The 19,418-nt window shown below is 43.5% G+C and overlaps 1 protein-coding gene across 1 annotated transcript in view; it reads left to right on the top strand.

The window, feature by feature from the left end:
* LOC119437468 (A disintegrin and metalloproteinase with thrombospondin motifs 8-like) overlaps positions 1 to 19,418 on the top strand; it is a 257,356-nt gene that overhangs the window by 55,572 nt on the left and 182,366 nt on the right. The window contains exons 4-5 of the mRNA XM_049660591.1: positions 14,848 to 14,940; positions 17,570 to 17,690. Of these exons, the coding sequence (XP_049516548.1) occupies positions 14,848 to 14,940; positions 17,570 to 17,690 (214 nt within the window). The remainder of the gene's footprint in view (positions 1 to 14,847; positions 14,941 to 17,569; positions 17,691 to 19,418) is intronic.

Raw genomic sequence — 19,418 nt, 5'->3', positions numbered from 1 at the left:
ACACAGGCTCATTAATTTATTAGGCGTCGAAAAAACAACAAAAAACAACCGGGGGGACCGGTGTCGACGAGAGCACTACCATGCGCTTACGTGCCGTCTTTCTGCAGATCGCGGCAGCTGGGGTACTCATGTCATCGCTATCACCGCAACCTGGCCACGCCTACCGATGCCCGGTGGAAATGGTGGGAGCATCGCTGGATCTTTCGACCATGTCGGCTGTCATAGAAAACGTCAGCGGACAGTGGGCGTCGCCAACAGACCATCAAGTACTAAAGCGGGAGCCTCACGCCATCACAACGGGGACCGGTGTCGACGAGAGCACTACCATGCGCTTACGTGCCGTCTTTCTGCAGATCGCGGCAGCCGGGGTACTCATGTCATCGCTATCACCGCAACCTGGCCACGCCTACCGATGCCCGGTGGAAATGGTGGGGGCATCGCTGGATCTTCCGACCATGTCGGCTGTCATAGAAAACGTCAGCGGACTGTGGGCGTCGCTAACAGACCATCAAGTACTAAAGCGGCGGCCTCACGCCATCACAACGGGGACCGGTGTTGACGAGAGCACTACCATGCGCTTACGTGCCGTCTTTCTGCAGGTTGGTGTTGCGTATCATGCTACTCCCAAACCTAAGAAGCGCCATTTTCTGTCGACACCGTGGCCCTTGTTTCTTGCTATTCGCTTTATTGGAAGTGTGCCTTTCACGTGGATTTGCATTACGAGCTTTGTAGTGCATCTGCTTGTACTTCTGTCCGGAGACGTCGAGCTGAATCCTGGACCTCTGACAGAGGCTCAGGTTGCAAGGCTCATAAAAGCTGTCGATGTCATTCCTGTAGTTCAAGAAAACCAGCAAAAACTTTTGAAGGAGGTCTCAGTTGTCCAGGCAAATCAAGGCGAATTCACGGAGAAGCTAGATAGTTTGGCAACAAAGCTATATATATCCAAAGTAGAAGAAGAGATTGAGTCCTTCAGAGGCACACAGACAGCTGTCATGGACCTTCAGTCGACTGTTGAATCTCTGAGGAAACAAGTTCAAACTTTGTCAGAAAAAACGACGACTTAGAAAACCGATCTAGGCGATGCAACCTTGTTTTTTATGGCATTACGGATACTGAAAGGGGAACCTGGGATGAGCCAGAAAGAAATGTTATCGGCTCGGTGTCAGCATCAGTCACAGTGACATTGAACGCGCTCACAGGATAGGGCGATACAGCGCGCTAAAGCCACGACCAACTTTAGTTGCTTTTTCGTCCTACAAAACTAAACAGAAGGTCTTACTTCAAGCCCGGAGGCTTAAAGAAACAAGCTATGCTATGAGTGAAGACTACTCCGCGCAGGTTCGCTTAGAAAGAAGGCATCTAATTTCATTCGCCAAAAAGCAAACGCACCCCTTTAAGCTTCGGTTTAACCGTTTGAATATTGCAAACAGCACCTACATCTATGATAACGAGGCAAAAGAGGTGGTACAGTGTAATTCATAGCAAACCCTCGAAGCTGACCGTTCTGCGCATGTCAAAGTTTGCAGCTTATAATTATCAACTGCCGCAGTATAAAAAATAAAGCAGATGAGTTCGCGCTTGTAATTTCACTGCATTGTCCGGGCATTATCATTGGTACTGAATCCTGGCTGGATGACAGTTTCAAATACTGAAGTGTGCCCAATAGGCTACACGGTTTATCGCTCGGACAGGAACAGACACGGAGGGGGCGTATTCATGCTTGTTTCAGATAACTTGGAAAGCTGGCCGATCGATCTTTGCAACATAGACTGCGAGCTTGTTATGTGTAAAGTTTCTTCACAAACAGGTAGGACAATTACAATAGCCTCGTTCTGCAGGCCCCCAGGAAATGACAGTGCAGCTATATCTAGCCTGTCTGAAGCACTGGCGTCAGTTTCTTATGATGTGGTTCTACTGGGGGGTGACTTCAACCTACCAGACGTGTCCTGGGGCCGCGGCCGGCCGACGAACTTATCAAACTCATCGTTACATTCTGCCTTGTTGGACCTCACAAGTAGCTTCAACCTTACTCAGTGCGTCGAGTCTCCAACCAGAGTCACTGCTCTGTCATCCAACACCCTCGACCTCCTCTTCACAAATGAAGCTGATCTGGTGTCTCCGCCTATCTGTGTTCCCGGTATCAGCGACCACGCTGCCGTTTTAACCAGCGTTTCTTATCCACACCAAAATAGAGCTCGGCTTACTCCAAAACTGATATAATATTACGATCAGGGAAACTACCAGTCAATGAACAGTGAATTAACTAATTTTCTTCCAGCTTTCACAGAGGTTTGCGCAGAAAAATATGTTAACACTGCTTGGAGCGTACTGAAAGATAAAATACTTGCACTAATTTCGGAGCACATACCATCAACATTTCTAACTGCCAAACATCGGAAAGATAAACCATGGATCACCCCCGAAATCCGTCAACTCCTTAGAAGAACACGCCGTCTTTTTCAGAACCTAAGAAAAAGCAAAATGCCAGTTCCTCCTGAAAAATTATTTTCTGTCCAGCAAACTTGTAAAGCGAAAATTAGTGAAGCGAAGCGTCATTTTTTCAGTACTTTAGATGCAAAGATTCGAAACAATGACAAAATCATATGGAAGCTTGCCAAAAAAACCAGGAAAGAGAAAATTGGTATACAATGCATCACGTCTGACAATGGCACGATAACAAATGATGAATTGATAGCCACTGCTTTCAACGACTACTTCAGGTCCGCCTTTTCTGCTAATTCCGCAATGAACAATATTACGTTACCGGCATGCGCCTCAGTTGTTCAGGAAATGCTCGATATCACTTTATCAATTCATGGTATTTTTCAAATCCTTACCAGCCTAGACACAAACAAAGCGACAGGTCCTGACGGCATGCCCAATCGCGTGCTGAAAGAATGTGCTAGCTCTCTTAGTAATCTTCTTTTCACAATGTATATGACGTCACTATCTGAAGGAATCATGCCGGACGAATGAAAATTTGCTCATGTGGTTCCTGTCCATAAGAAAGGACCAAAAAATAACTTTGAACAATACCGCCCAATTTCTCTCCTATGTGGCGCTTCGAAAATTATGGAACACATCGTATACAGTAACCTAATAAGGCACCTGAATTCGCAAAACTTTTTTATGCAGAACAGCATGGTTTTCGCGCCGGATTTTCTTGTGACACACAGTTAACGGAATTTTCTTTTGACATAACAACTGCATTAGATCAAGGTACTAGCGTTGACTGCTTGTTTTTAGATTTTAAAAAAGCATTTGATCGGGTACGACATGATTGTATAATACACAAACTTCAGCATTTAAAGATTCCCGCTGACCTAATGAACTGCTTAAAAAACTACTTCGTAAATCGCAGACAGATAACTGTGCTAAATGGATGTTGCTAATCAGCTGTTCCTGTCACGTCCGGAGTACCGCAGGGGTCTGTTCTGGGCCCGTTATTATTTCTTATTTTTATTAACGATATTGCTAAAAACATACAGTCCAACCTACGATTGTGCGCAGATGACTGCGTTGTTTACCGCTCGATAAACATTCAAAGTGACATCAAAATTCTTCAACAGGACCTTAATAAAATTTCGAACTGGTGTGCTACTTGGTGCATGACCCTAAATGAATCAAAATGCAACCACGTGTGCTTTTCTAGGAAAAAAACTGACGTTTCCCATTCTTACAGAGTGAACAACTCAACCATTCCGAGCGTAACAGGGGCCAAGTACCTCGGCGTTCTCTTCTCAAGCGATATTACTTGGCAGGATCACATTGCTGAGATTGCCGCAAAAGGGAATAACACACAAATTTTTTTGGCTCGAAATTTAATCCCCTGTCCTCTGGCAACTAAGAAGTTATTATACACGACATACGTGAGGCCTATTCTTGAGTATGCGTGCACGATATGGGACCCTTATCAGGACAACCTTAAATACATTCTAGACCGCGTACAAAACCGAGCGGCACGCTTTATCACTGGGAACTATCGCAGATCTAGTAGCGTCACAGAAATGAAAATACGCCTAGAGGTTTCGACGCTAGCCGAACGCCGGCGTTGCTTGCGTCTCAAATTTTTGCATAAGGTTTTTTACAACAATACTGGCATTAATAAATCAAAATACATGCTTAACCCACATTACATATCCCATCGCCGTGAACACACATTAAAAGTAAGGCCAATAAAGTCAAGAACGAAATTGTTAAAATATTCTTTTTTCCCGAAAACCATCAATGAATGGAACGCTCTGCCTGAGGACACCGTTTCTAAAACATCAAATTCAGCCTTTTACAGTGAACTGCTTACCATGTGATCAGTTCGTGTGTTTTGATGTTATTTTTTTCACGCGTTTGCTGGCCAACTATATATATTTATGAGAGTGTATATGCGCGTATGTGTGTTTATATATGTATATGTGCACATGTATGTGTATATGTGTATATATGTACATATAGTCCTTTTCTTTCTTTTTTCTTTTTTTGTTTTGGAGATAGTTATCCTGCCTGTACTGTATTATTCGTCACCGTGTTCTTTTTGTTATGTAGCCTTAATTACTACTGTTTTGCATTTGTATCCCCCCCCCACTGTAATGCTCTCTGAGCGAATGTGGGAATGTATAATAAATAAATAAATAAATAATTAAACATTGATGTCACTCCTTCCAGCAATCTTTAATCTGTGGGAGAAACTATGTATTTAGGGGATGGCAGCAATCTTTTTCTTTATGTCGGTACTTGTACCATATACCTGCTCAGAACCTTTTTGCTTTGCCTTTTTAAGCAGTCCTGCTGCGACGGACACGAGCACGCGGCTCGGGTAACCAAAGCCACTTAAACGTGAGACTTGCTGTTCAAAGCTATCGTACATTAGGTGCAGGATAGCCATGTGACCGGAAGATTAGATTCCTTGACATTAGTTTTGTGATCCCGATAACAAAACCACCGGTGTTAAGAACCTAGGGCAAGTAAGCCACTTTTACCATTTCATTCCAAGCATACAAAACTTGTGACGAGGGGAATCACGAAGGCGTGTTTCAATGAAGCGCTGAAGAAGCCATGCCAGCAGCTAAGGCACAATAGCTTCGGACGGCCAGTCTCACGTTTAAGCGGCGCTTGTTACCCGAGCCAAGTGAAAAAAGGTTCCGAGCAAGTGGATGGTACAAACACCGACATAAAGAAAAGAAAGGTTGCTGTCATCCCCTACATACATAGTTTCTCCAACAGAATAAAGATTGCTGGAAGGTGGGATATCATCATTGTTTTTTTGGCTCCTAATAAATTGGGGAGCGTGTGTGGTAAGACAAGGCCAGAAAGAATTGCGGATACTGCATGCGAAAAGGAACATCAAAACAAATTCATTGATTGCATCATGTGTGTTGTATACGACATTCCTTTGAGTGTGGATGGTCCTACATTCGTCAGACTGGTAGATGTATAAGTGACAGGCTACGATAACGCAATAACAAAGTAAATACCTGGCTGCTGATGGTTTTCTTGCCCTTCATTGCCAAAGATGCAAGTGACACCCTACATTAAAAAACCGTTATCATGAGTATAAGCAGGTGGAAGATGATGCCATCTTTGTTCGCGTTAAACGTCTACATGTCTGTCAATCTGTGTGGCTAAAAAACTGCATGCGTGTGGTTCCTATTTTTTTCAGTTCATGTTTACCGAGATTTTACACGTGTTGTATGACGTTTTGATGGCATATATAGTGATGAGTAATTGACCTAAATAAACGTTCGCCTTTACAGACTCTAAAGGGGACCCTGATCATGAGAAAGAAATTTACAGAAGAAAAATATTGGGTTGGAGTGCATACGGCAGGCATTGCCAAATCCTTACTGGGAGCTTACCACTGTCGGTGAAAAGAAAAGTGTACAATCATTGCATTCTACCAGTGCTAACATGTTGGGCGGAAACTTGGAGGTTAACAAAGAAGCTCGAGAACAAGTTAAGGACCGCACAAAGAGCGATGGAACGAAAAATCTTAGGAGTAACATTAAGAGACAGGAAGAGAGCGGTGTGGATCAGAGAAGAAACGGGGATAGACGACATTATAGTTGACATTAAGCGGAAGAAATGGAGCTGGGCAGGCCATGTAATGCGTAGGATGGATAACCGGTGGACCATTAGGGTTACAGAATGGATACCAAGAGAAGGGAAGCGCAGTGGAGGACGGCGGAAAGTCAGGTGGGATGAAGTCAGGAAATTTGCAGGCGCAAGTTTGAATACGCTAGCGCAAGACAGGGGTAATTGGAGATCGCAGGGAGAGTCCTTCGTCCTGCAGTTGACGTAAATATAGGCGGATGATGATGATGATGATAGTTATGAGACCTGCAAACGAATTTGTTGTTGAACGTTAACGCTGGCTGTGCGTCGAATTCGCGTTTCTGTTGTCCCTGACGTTGAGCTTGCGCTACAACAAAATAGCAGATACCAGTGATTTCATTGTCGTCAGGCTCGGGCACCAAATAAAATTTGTTCACCAAAATTAAGTGGTCACCAGGCATGTCTAGTTGAATTTATCTGAACATACTCTACTATCGGTGGTGAAGAAGTTGCCAGGTTAAAGGGCTACAAGAAGGCACTAGTTATGTTTTCTAGGGCAAGAAGGCAACAGAGTATGTTAACTAAGGCAAGTAGTCACAGGAGTCCTGGATCAGTAGAAGAAAATTTGGAGAATAATAATTGGTCGGAACACTTATATCACGCACTTCTGAGTCACGAAGGGCTTGTCTTTGTCTCCCTTTCTTGTGCCCGTGTATTTTTATTGTTACATGTTCATTTATGCACTATGATAATGAACTTGTTTTGGAAAACTTCAAATTTGTACCTGACGTTTGACTCACTTTTGCATGTAAGTAAAAATTATGAACTTGTCGCTTTGAACAGTCATCTCCATCTGCTGTACACTTGTGAGATAGGGTTAACAGTATTTGAAGGTTTGTGCATTAAGGCAGGAGAGCAGCACTTGCTGGATGCAGCAGTATGCAGCAGTATGCAACAAGTGTATCACTAATGACCTTGAAAATCTTGTTAGTTATTAATTTGTAAACACCAGTTGTCAAACAGCCTTCTGACTAAAGGTCTGAACACATTATACACAATTATAGCAGGTACTACTACACGAAAGAAAACCTGCAATAGAACCTACCAAATACAGTATTAGTGTAGTGCCAGGTCAAATTCCTCCTCAGTGCTTGTGTCCTTCCTGGGAGAAGGAAAAAAATGTTAAGCTTAGATTGACAGCTCCAAACCACACAAACGTAACTACCACAGAACATGAGGAGCTGTAACTAGATACAGTCAACCTGCTTAACCATTTCATAGACATTCAACGACAGAATGTACTTTCATGAAGCCTCTTATATGTGAAATTCATGCTGTAATACAAACATGTTAGCAGACAGAATAAAAATTGCATGTACGAAAATTTTCAGGAAAACTAGATTTCCTAGCTACCACAGTCCACTCCTTGTGACGTACAAGCGACGGTCTAAGCTACAATCAGAAGGTGGAAAATTCGGGCTCCTTTCTAGTAGACAACTAACCATCTCTCTACCTGTACTCAGCAATACAAAGGTGAATCACAAGTACTATACTGATAAAGAACAGTTCAGAACTGCTGCCACGTGAGTGCAATAAATAAATTATTTCGAATTTATCATCATGTAAGACTAGGCGTGTTATTTCCTATACATTACACGAAAGATTGGTGAGAAAAATATTGCATTCAGTCAATATTGTGATTTGCAAAACAGTAGTAAGAGGTTAAGGTGGGAGACTCTCAGGTGGTATGCTGCGATGTTTCGAGAAATTGTTTCAAGGAGCGTCTTTCCTTAACCCTTTCACATGCCAATTAGTTGTGTTGATTGAAAACTTAGTTTCACCGCATTTCTTACATCTTCAGATTCATAAAATGTTTACAGATACACAATAGATGAAGAGTTTTCAGTTCTTTAGTGAGTTTGTCAAGTTTATAGAATGTGCACTCCATGCAAAAACTCAGTGCAAGTGCATCATATTTGCAAACATCAACTATTTCATGTCTACCAGGCTTGAATAGCACCTATCCAGCCACTCAAAAATTATGACTGGTGCAACACACTGTGAAAAACGATGAAAGAAGTGACATACATACAATGACATACACCAAGCAAAGTACCCAACCACCTACCTTCATACTTCCTTTACTAAAACGATTTGCCTGTGTAATTCAAGCTTGCAGCACCACTTCAATCAGAAGAGTTTCAAGATGTACTGGACACATTTTAAATATCCTTACTTTATTCAATGCTATTGCGAATAATGCACTATCTTGGTGTATTCAATTGTGTGCATAGCGTCTGAAAGGAATAATCATATTAATGGAATCTTTGCTGAAACTCAAGGCATAATACTCATATTTTTTTACAGTTTTGTGATGAGACAACACAACAGATGCAGAAGTTAAAACGCATCTTTATAAAAGGCTGTAGAAAGCAAGTTGAAAGCAACTTTCTACAACCTCTCGCAATACCGAGAAATTTCCTATGAGTGTTCTGACATTTCCTTGTACCATGATGCACTGTTTTCACAGACAGCTTGAATCGCTGTATCTCAAGTTTTGGAAGCAACTTATGAATTGCTATAACAAGCAGAGTTGAAGCCCTACCCAGACTGCACAGCCACTTACTTTCTTTAACACCCCACGTGTAATGAATTATGTCATCCATATGGCACAGTTTCCGATTATATTTCCAAGCATGAATCTCATAATTGCAAGTTATGCAAGAGTGTACCTATGCGATTACTTGGGGACAGCACGAAAAGACGGGAGAAGGCTAGACAACACGAACGCAGGTAAATAATTTTGTTTACAGACAAACGTATATATGCTAGGCTTGTGTGTCCTGCGTAGTTGCAGCTGCTGGATAGCGGGATAATGTAAACAACAACCGCACAGTTGAAGAACTGCTGTTCTGCCTTTTGCTGCAATTTGCGTCAAGGCTTGGAACGAGTCACCTTTTCGCACAATGTACCCCGATTGCTCGACGTGAAAAATAAAAGGAAAGTTCCAGCTTTCTCAACAGTATTTCATACTGTGACTGACCTTGTGAATATGATATAATAGAGGCCACCACACTGCAAGCAAATGTTAGCCATGGGTTCAGAAGCTCTCCTCCACTTGGTGATGCCTCGATTTCTTGAGGACGCCTTTTGGTGTTCCTGCGATGAGCTTCACAGCCAAAGAGTGTGCCGACGCGGAAGGCAGAATACCCTCCTCCAAACATTGGGCATAGCTCCAGCACACATAACACTAACCAAAGAAAACCCTGCGGTCCAGAAATGGAAGATCACTGTCTAGTGGTAGTTTTTCCCCGTACGTGAACTTGTCTAGCACTGCAGAGAAGACAGAAAGAAAATCACTTTACCCATTTAGTAGCCTTACTTCACCTAATATAGAGGAGAAAGTTGCCAGTGAAGCAAAATAACTTTACTACACGGGTGCCCACAAAAGCTAGCGTTTTACGGTTACCTGACAGTGTTTTTATCTGTGAGAAGTTGCCAAGCAAGGCTACTCAAGGAGTTCAGCCATTTTTTAATGTCTCCTCCAGAGTTCCAGGTGTGCTCATGGAAGTAAAACTGCTGGAAGGCAAGCTTCAATATCTGGCTTGAAGGTTTTCTGTGGTGAGCATCGTGCTGGATCTATGCCCCACACTCAAAAGTGTCTTGGCCTTTCCTATTAACGCACTTGAACACTGAAGCGTGTTGTTGCTACAGGAACACAAAGGAGCACTCTTAGCACCACCACGACGTGGAGGGGTGCTTCCAGACCGAAGTACGGTTGCTTTTAACACTGTGTTCGCACTGCCTTTCGCCATGCGTTGCCAAGAAGCATTTAACGGAGCTGAACCTAGGTGAAGTCTCCAGTCGGAGTACTTCAAGGAAGCCAAGGCCTACCACTGCTGTACAATATGTACACAAAGGAAGCTTTCAATTTAAGCAAACTGCTGGGGAGAGTTGGAACTACCTTTTTATTTTCAGGGCCAAACAAACTGGGCTGGTACGAAAATTCCAACCGGACCAGGCCAAGATTTGAAGTTTGCATCAAGAAGTATGTACTGGAGATCATAGGAAGTGCAGTTGGTGCTCCTTACAACATCCTACTGCCCTGCAGCAGCAATTATGTAGGACAAACAGGACGATGACTCAAGGACTATTTTAGGAAACACGCACAGACCCTCGACACAAGATGGGGAAGCAACGTAGCTATTTATGCTGCTTTGTGCAGTTGTATATCAAGTTTTGAGCAATGAAGAATCCTCATGGCACATGTCCAAAACATACAAAACTCGCAGAATAGCCCCCACATATGCTAGTGTGTAATCACCTAATCTTCTAGACAAATTGAGGTATTCAGATGAACTGCGAGGGCATTCTTAACTGGGCTGGTTGGTGCATGTTTAGGAAGGAACTGAATGGTGCCATCGAGAGGATAAAGGGAATATGTTGCTGTGCCCGTTGCCTTCACTTCGTTCTGGCAGTAGTGTTGTTCATTCCCTTCAAAATATTCAAATATTTTGGTGACACAACTGCGTGCTCAGGCTATATTTTACCTTGTTATGATAATTTCCAATGTCACATGCAAATCCGTCGAGGCATCTTCACCTATTATAGTAAGCTGAACAGTGGCTAACAGTGAGCTTAACTGTGGTTACACTTAGTTACCATGGAGCCCATGCATGACAGTGTTAGAGGTCAGTATGCAGGTGTTTCTGCATACTCATAGAAGCAAACTAGACAAAGAAAAATCTTATTGGTGCATGTTTTACCTGTTGCCTCAAATCCCGAATTCCGGTGCTATTAGTGTTTTTTTTAACATCACTCATGTGCAACCTAGACAAGTATGAAACAATACAACTTGCAAGTCGACGTCCTCATGCTGAACCAATTGGTTGCCCCAGGAAGAACAAAACCTCATGTATCTTTTGGATGCATTTGTAACAATTATTATACTTGAATAGACATTGTCATTCCACCAACATTTGCAGTCAATGTCCATAGGACTGCATATGCATGACTGATATACGATACAATGGCACAGCTTACCAGAACAAATAGCACAATGCAAGACTGCTTTGCCACTGGTGTTGCAAGCAGGCCCCCATGGCTGAGAAACTGAATGCAAGGCGGCACACAGACATCCTTCACTGGTGAAACAGCTGCAAATGAAATACTGATATCAGTTACTTTCTTAGCGGTCACCCAAAGCAAAGCACAAACATTTTATATATAATTATACTATTGCATATAAGCTTGTCACCGAGTTACTGTTATTGCTGTGAGATAGCTTACAGTATTTTATGAAGTTCTAATGGCCTCGTTTAACTTATTTGCAAAAAACTTTATGAAGCACCTTCTAATCGAAAAATGAGCTGACAAAATATTTTGCCCTGCATAACTTACAACACATGCACACATTTAAGAATTATTGCACTGATGCGTGTAAGCTGAAAAATAGTCTATGCAACTCGAGACAGTAAGTGTGAACCTCCCTTCAACATCAGTGTTGACATATATTTTGGTTGGTTTTTACACTTGTTAGGAATATATATAACCTTGCAATGTCCATAATGCACGTTCGGCCACTGCTATTCTATGTGAAGGTTACATTAAAAATTACTTTTCGCATGCATTCGTTTTACAATTACGGCCGCATATGGGCAGAACTTAAGCGGCAATCCTCCATCCCAGAATACTTGATATGCTGACCTACTGCGTCAGAACGCTAATCGTCAGCCTGGTAGCTGTAAAAAACAAATATAGATTGCCAGGTAGAAAATAATTCGTTTCCTTTGCAATGATCCTTAAAAGGGTATCACGCGTACAACTTTCAATTGCGATCGCGCACGATTGCTCGGGCTCTACTACAAACGAACGGGCACCGTGTGACACCTGTGTTACCTAACACTGCAGATGGCACAAGGTTACGGCAGTAAGCACGCTCCACCGTCATTTCATTGCAATCAAGGGGCATGCACATCGAACATGCTCTATGAGGTCTTCATCTTCCAATCCCGGGTGTGAACACTGCGATTATACACGCCCAGCCAAGGCACTGCGTCCGAAGCTTATAATAATGGCTAAAAATTTCACTGTGATGCAATGCGTCCCCAAATATTGGTAACATAGCGTTGCACAGCGTCGAGAGAGATACTAACGGGCACAACGCCTTCACTTAATTTTGGAACGCCGAGCACACAGCACTACACAGTACTAACTGGAATGCTAATGTCAGTAAACCAGCGGCCACATACAGACGACAAAGGAGCTGCTAGAGGCGTCAACGTCGCTAATATTGCCAACGCGTCTCAGTTGTAGTCAGTATGCATTCAACGCAACAAATACAACACCCCTTTATCACAGACTCGCTATGTCGCTTTATCAATACTCATGGCCAAGGAATCTCGTTAAACAGCGTGCTCACACAACACAATTGAGCCCATCTCCGGCCATCGCGGAGCATTTCGCACGCGCGACGTGCTCCAACAACGAAAAAAAGACACTTAAATCACTTACTTGTGTAACAATCCAGTGCCGATTCCTTCCTATTTAGAGTGAAATCACAAATGCGTCAGGAACACCACCTCCGCCGTCCGCCATTAGGGAGCACTCGTACGGTTGTTTGTGCTGGAGAAATGCAACCCAGCGTGTAGGCGCGATGAAGGGGTCGTAAGCAGCGCCACCGCTCAAACCCTACCTGCTTCTTTTTGTGTGTTTACTATACTCGCACGCGAATAATGTTCAAACAGCGTTATCTATGGTGATATATGTAAGTGGCAGTGAGAGTATACAGTGTCTTTTCGTTACATTCTTTGCGTGTTCATTTTTCACTCGTAACGTGTTCAGTTGCCCTCCACATGAAATTACGGACGGCTCTCCGTATTTCAAAAACGGAGCTCACGTCCGTCTTTTTTACGTAGAATCCCGCCGTTTTTCATAAAACAGAATGGCCTACGTAAATGTTACGTAGGGTTTTGCTTTATAATTACGGAAATTTTTTACAGTGTAGCCCTCCAAGATTGCACGCGTGCGGCCGCACTTTGCCGTCGCAGCTGGAATAGGAGAGGAGGTGCGCACTAACCTTCCCATTTCCCAACTACCCTTTTTAGCGCGCGCCCATCTCCCCACTCCCCGCTGCCCCCCTCTCCCCTCGAGAGCGTGAGATGACACGGCCGCATCAAGCCACCATCCTCGTACCTACAGCATAGGGCCGGCGGCCGCGATGTTACCGCACTTGGTCTTTATAAGGGACATCACGTCGACGGCGGAAATTCGCCTGGAGTGCGAGTATAATTGCTATCACAATAAAAACTTCACAGTTTCTCCCGAAAGGCGAAGCATCAATGGCGATAGCAAATGAGTAGAGAGCTATATACGGAGTAAGCACAGTAGTTTTATCGGCGGTGTATAAACTTGGACACATACGCTTACTCCGAATGACCTAGTTCATAACCAAGCGCGAGGCCTAACATTCCGCGATGGTCCTGGTATGCTAAGCAGTCCGGATTGTGAGCATAACTCTCACCCATTACTCTCTTTTAATGAAATAATCAAACACTATCTGCTTGGGCGCAGGCAATTCCCGCTCCCACACCCACAGCTAACTAGACCTCAATCTTCCACATTGATAATGTTGCAAATCGGTTCTTTCTCGTCGAGAGGAATGTTTAGCCGCTTTGCTGCAGACATCGACCCACACTGCGCTGAGTGCAATGAAGAGTATTGCTCGTTAGCACACATGCTCTGCCAATGTTCTGCGTTACAAAACGCCTCTTTTAATAAACAAGAGGACTGTGAGGAAGCCCTTACAAGCGGCGATCCCCAGAACCAACGAAGGGCGGTCCAAAGGGCCCGAGAACGGAGGGAGGGCCATGGTCTTCCGGCTCTAACGTGGGAGCGATCCACAACTACGAATTAGTAGTTCCTTAGGACCTTAATAAAGTTTGTTGACTGACTGACTCATTCGCTTACTAACTGAATTAACAAGCATGGTGTCAGCGCGCCCAAGCAAACATGAATGGATCACCCTCGATGACCGCACACAACTGCTGTCAAAACGCTGGTGGGAGCATAAGCGCACCAGCAGAAGCGAGTGAAGGTTCGTGCGGTCTATCGCTTCGACGGAAACTGAGCGGCGAAAGGTACAGCGCATACAAAGGTAGGAGCCGTGTTGCACATTTTTTTCAAGATATGGTGCGACCGCCCGCCGCCGCGCAAAGTACAAGTACGCAGTTGCTCGCAAAGCAGAAGCCGCACCCCCTCCCTCCCATGCTGATTTCCCGCTTTCTTCCTTTCGCCTGCGAGATTCCAGTTCCCCTTGTGCCAGGTCGCAAGATACCCATTTGGCGCCGCAGCACAATGTCGCCTTCCCACTCCCTCCCTCACTTCCCCCACGGCCTTTCGCGCAACGGAAAGCGTCGCGTTTGCTCTCCGCCGTGCGTTCGCTCCCCGTGGAAGCGCGCATCCCTCGCGTGCTTTCACGCGCATACAGCAGACAGTGCGCGGCGACAATTTTATCGCCCTAGGACTTTATACGGAACCTCACGGCGATGGTGACGGCGACAGAAATCCGCTTGGAGTGTCCTTATAATTGTCATCGCAATAAAAAAAAACAGGACAAACACGACATTTCATTTATTCAAAGCGTATCAACACATTGTTTATATAAAATGTAAAACAACGAAGCTTAAGCTTTGTGTAACATGAAACATACGCGAATATTGCAATGCTTTATTGAGAGACCTTTGAGAGCATTAGACAGAAGACTTAAGACTGCGGTAACGCACTCACGCTCTCTACTTTCAGGTCAATGGAACTACAGAACAAGAGCACCTTTACGTAGACGTCGACCACAGATCTTCCGTCCTTTTGTATATCCTGGAGGCCGGCGTTCAAATGGTATGTGTTTGTCCAAGAGAATTTTGATCCAATTAAAGGGACTCTAAAAGAGCAGCCGGAATTCAATTTTGCCAGGTCTTTTTTTAAAAGTCGGCTAGCGTTGATTGGGTGCTAAATTAGGGCTCGGTTATTAGTGGAAAATGTCAAGCACAAAGCCCCCTTTATGACTTTCGGGCTCTAGCCAAACCGCGGACAAACATTATTATGACGTCAGGTATTTCAAGTTACTTACATATCTTTAGTTCGTTTTAACATTCAGAAAAAGTTATGAAAATTTACTAGGATGAGTTTTTTTTTCTTCTTTTTAGAATGCGATGCCCTCCTTGTTTATTGATAAACTATACGGGTTGTCCCAGATAACATTAGCCAAGGTGCATAAGAAAGAGGTGCGATATACGATTATGAGACCTACGGTCTCGGTAATTAGTCCCTTTCAGTCACCAAAATATTTCTTGTGTACTAATTATGTGACTTATTCAGAATATAAGTAGACATGTTTTTAGTTTTTGAATAAAGTGTCTGACTACCGATGCAAAATCTGTTATTTCATCCTGAAACATCCCTTATTCAGTCGTTTTCAGCACGCTATGTACTGCGCAATCATATTTTTCTGGGCTATACACGTAGCCCGCGAAATACGAAAAAGAGCGATTTGAAGGAACTAACTCGACTGATTTCCCGACACGGCCGCCACCTGGTAACTGCATAGGTTGCGATCACCAGAAGCCCTCCCAAACACAAACATCGACAGCTTGCCACTTATAGGTGGTTGCCGCATCAGGTTTGTTATACTTACTCTGTGGTGTCATCAATACAATGTTCGTCTAGTTGCTAGTGATAACGTGCTCATAACAATATAGCTGGTCTAGACGTAAACACAGTCCAATACAGTATGCCAAACAGAAACACGGCATGTAAACAAGTACCGCACTAGCTATATAAAGCTAATGTTTCAGTTATTGTCATTAACGTTGCTAAGTCCAATTGCTTCTTTAGTTTAATAGATTATGAAGTTAAACAACTAGAAAAAGCACACTGGGCAATGAGGGACGCCGTGGTTGAAGGCTATGGGTAACCGCTAGCCGATTGGTATTTTTTAATCTGCACGCTGCACGAGTGTTTTTTTCCCTGGAGTGAGAGAATAAACTTTATTTTGGAGACCAAGCTGTTGATGCCCGAAGGTGGTCGGCCACCCTATTCCAGGTAGTCGCGGCCCTGTTCTGATAGCCTGCACCTGTTCACTAGCCGTAGCTGGTCCTCAAGTTTTGGGCTCATCAGCTGGGCCTCCCACTGGTCTTCTGTTGGTGCTTGGATAGGCGTTGTCCGCAGGTTTTTTTACAGCGTAAGCTGTTATGGGCTCATTCCAATAGCCGTTTCGGCTCGCGATGGTGTCCGCCACCGCCGACGCCTCCGCTGACGACGTCCGGCGATCGTAACCACTATCGCAGGAAATGCGTAAAAAGTACCCGGTTGCCGCCGCGATCGAACCCACGCCCGCTGCGTGGGAGCCAGATACTCTAGCACTGAGCCACGCAAGCGCTTGCCATCGGGCACCGGAAATATGCGCTTTAAACGCCGGTGCAGACGATCCGAGCCTCCGCCAGTATGGTGGCGCCATGCAGTTAAGGCGAAGCTTGTTCAATTAAGCAATATGATTCCTAAAGCCTCGACCAGCATACGTGTTTCTTCTCATAAATTGCAGATGGGCTATTCATATATAGTTCGATGTGTGATGATCTGCGTAAAGTGTGCAGCTGGTCATCGCCTGAGCATACTTGTAGTGCAGAGATAATGCACAAAATTATTTTCAGACAAGCCGGCAAGAGTAGCGGAGACCGGCCTTGGTCTAATTTACGGAATTCATTATGGACTCCTTTCAACGCTAGCGCACAATACTCGGACGAAATCACTTAGGCAACGGTATCGTGATGTATACACAGTGAGTGGATTCGTTGGTCCGATCACTACGGCGCGCGCACACTATTTACAATCCACCCTTTATCGAAATGTGACCACCGTGCCTGGTATCGATCCCGCCACCTCCGGCTTAGTAGTAGAATGACATAGCGACCGAGCCACCATGGTGGGTCCAAATTCAATAATTAGTCGCAAGGAGCAACACTTTGACATTACAACAAGTTTAATGAAAGAGCTATGAGGTGTAGATAAATGTTGTATGCGTTGTATGTGTGTGTGTGTGAGAGAGAAAGAGAGAGCGGGGGAAGCGCACTACAACGCCTTGGCGGCTGATTTGAACGTACTGCGCGCAGCAGTGCCACCCTGCCCTCCGCAGACGTCACTTCTCTGCGCTAGCGCTAACGGCAATGTTAGTGACGAACTTGACGAGCGTGTTTATGTCAGCGAGTGTTAGTCCTGCGGCACTGCTTCAGGAATAGCTCAACTTTCATTCTGCTTATTCGCAACAGTCGGTGCGACGGCTGACGATTACGTCGGAGTGGCTTACGACGTGAGATGTAATCGATCGTCTTCTCTATTTTCGCTGCCTTGCCGTATCGCATGTACCTTGATCTGAGTGAACTCTGATTCGTCAACTGAATTTTCTGTGAGTTTATAGGTTTTTTTGTTGCCATCTATAGCTTTCTACAACACATTTATTTTTTCTTTACAGAGTGGAATAATCAATGCCCACTTTCGTATTAGACCTCTGAAGACGAGCAGCCGAACTCTTAGTTTATCAACGGCACACGATCTGGAAGAAATAAATATGATTAAAGTAGACGATACACAAGGTGACATATGACATTTTCTACGAAACCCTTTATGCCGCTCCTTATCATATCGTCTCGGCAAGAACTCCCAAATATACTTGCAATCATTGGGTCTATGGCTGCTTTTGTTAAGAATAAATATTTCAGTTAGTATGATGAATATGATCAAGTACAATGAAGACATTTTTTCTGATGAACATTTTTACTTTAATATGTGAACCACTGGCTTAAAATGTTGGGGAATTGCGGGCCCAGGAGTCACTACACTGAAAACTTCACATGAGAGAAATGAGCTGAGTGTATATACCGGGTATTCCAGCGAACACTTTCAAAAAATTTTAAAGGTTGTTTGTGGCCGATGGCACAATTCTAGCTCATGAGCTAGTCTACTCGAGGAGGCGGACATTACTTGCACAAACAATTGAAATGCATAATCGAATAGTTAACAAAAATTCACTAATTAGGTTTTGAACTAATTACCTTATGGCCCATATTGCAATTCACAAATTCAAGCCGTGAAGTTCACAGGCCGATCCACATGGAACGAATTCTCAGGATGACACCAGTTTCGAGATAATAATTCCCAAATTTTTCGTAGAAAGGTATTGGTGTTTCAGTTACTTTCTTAACAAAACGTCGTTTTATGCATTGAAGCACAAACTTACAACAGCGGTGGCCTAGCGGTAGAGCGTCCGCCTCGAATGCAGGAGGTACCGAGAATAGAGAGCGCAACACGTTCTTAGAGTACCTAAATAAAGTGGTAGCAAATATATTCTGCAACGTTCATTCGGAATTTTTTGTGTGGTAAGGCATAGTAAAACTCGCTACTGGTTTCCCTTTTTTGTCTTCATTATCCTTTCAAGCGAGTTCAGTATTCTATAGTAGCTTATTGCACAATTATTCCAACTAAATAAATTTATACTTTCCAGTGTCCATTTTTTATTTTTTTATTTAGAAATACTGCCAATCCCATAAGGGATTATTGCAGGTAGGGCACAAGGTCAAACAATAAACATAATGAAGTCATAGTAGTAATGTAGAAAAATACAAAATACAAACACAAAATCTCAGTATAGCAAACATAGTAAGTAGCAACATCAAACTGAGAAGTATAAAGAGGGGTAATATGTATATCTATACAGTCCAGCAGTATTTTACAAAGGTGTTTACAACCTTACAAAGAAGGTTAGCAATTCACTACTAACAACAGAGAAGAAGGTGTGCAACCGTTACATTTCATAACTGAGAATCTAGTAAGTAATCTTCAAGAAGTGACAAAAAATGTGTATTTGACAAGCTATTGGTGATATTGGAAGGTAAATCATTCCACTGCCTTATGGCTAGCGGAAAAAATAGTATTTAAAACAGTCAGTTTTAAAACGACATTCCTGTAGGGTGTACGAATGCTTAAGGCTTGTTATTCTAGTGTTTGCGATGGTAATGTACTTGGAGCTGTTAACATTTAACTTGTTATGAATTATCTGGTGCAGTAATTTCAATCGAGCGAGTGTCGCGCGGTTTTCGATTGTGAGTATTCCGGCAGTTTTTAGCAGAGCACTTGGAGAATCTATAAGTCAACATTTATTGAAGATGAATCTAATTGCTTTTCTTTGTACTCCCTCTAGCATATTAATTAATTTGTTAGTCGATGGAAACCAAGCTAAGATAGCGTATTCTAAGGTGGACCTGATAAGTGCATTATAAGCTACTAAATTATTTTCTCGTGGGGCTTGACGTAGACGCCACTTA

This window comes from Dermacentor silvarum, chromosome 1 (assembly GCF_013339745.2).
Source record: "Dermacentor silvarum isolate Dsil-2018 chromosome 1, BIME_Dsil_1.4, whole genome shotgun sequence".
Lineage (NCBI taxonomy): Eukaryota > Metazoa > Arthropoda > Arachnida > Ixodida > Ixodidae > Dermacentor > Dermacentor silvarum.
This window is presented reverse-complemented; position numbering and strand designations above follow the sequence as displayed.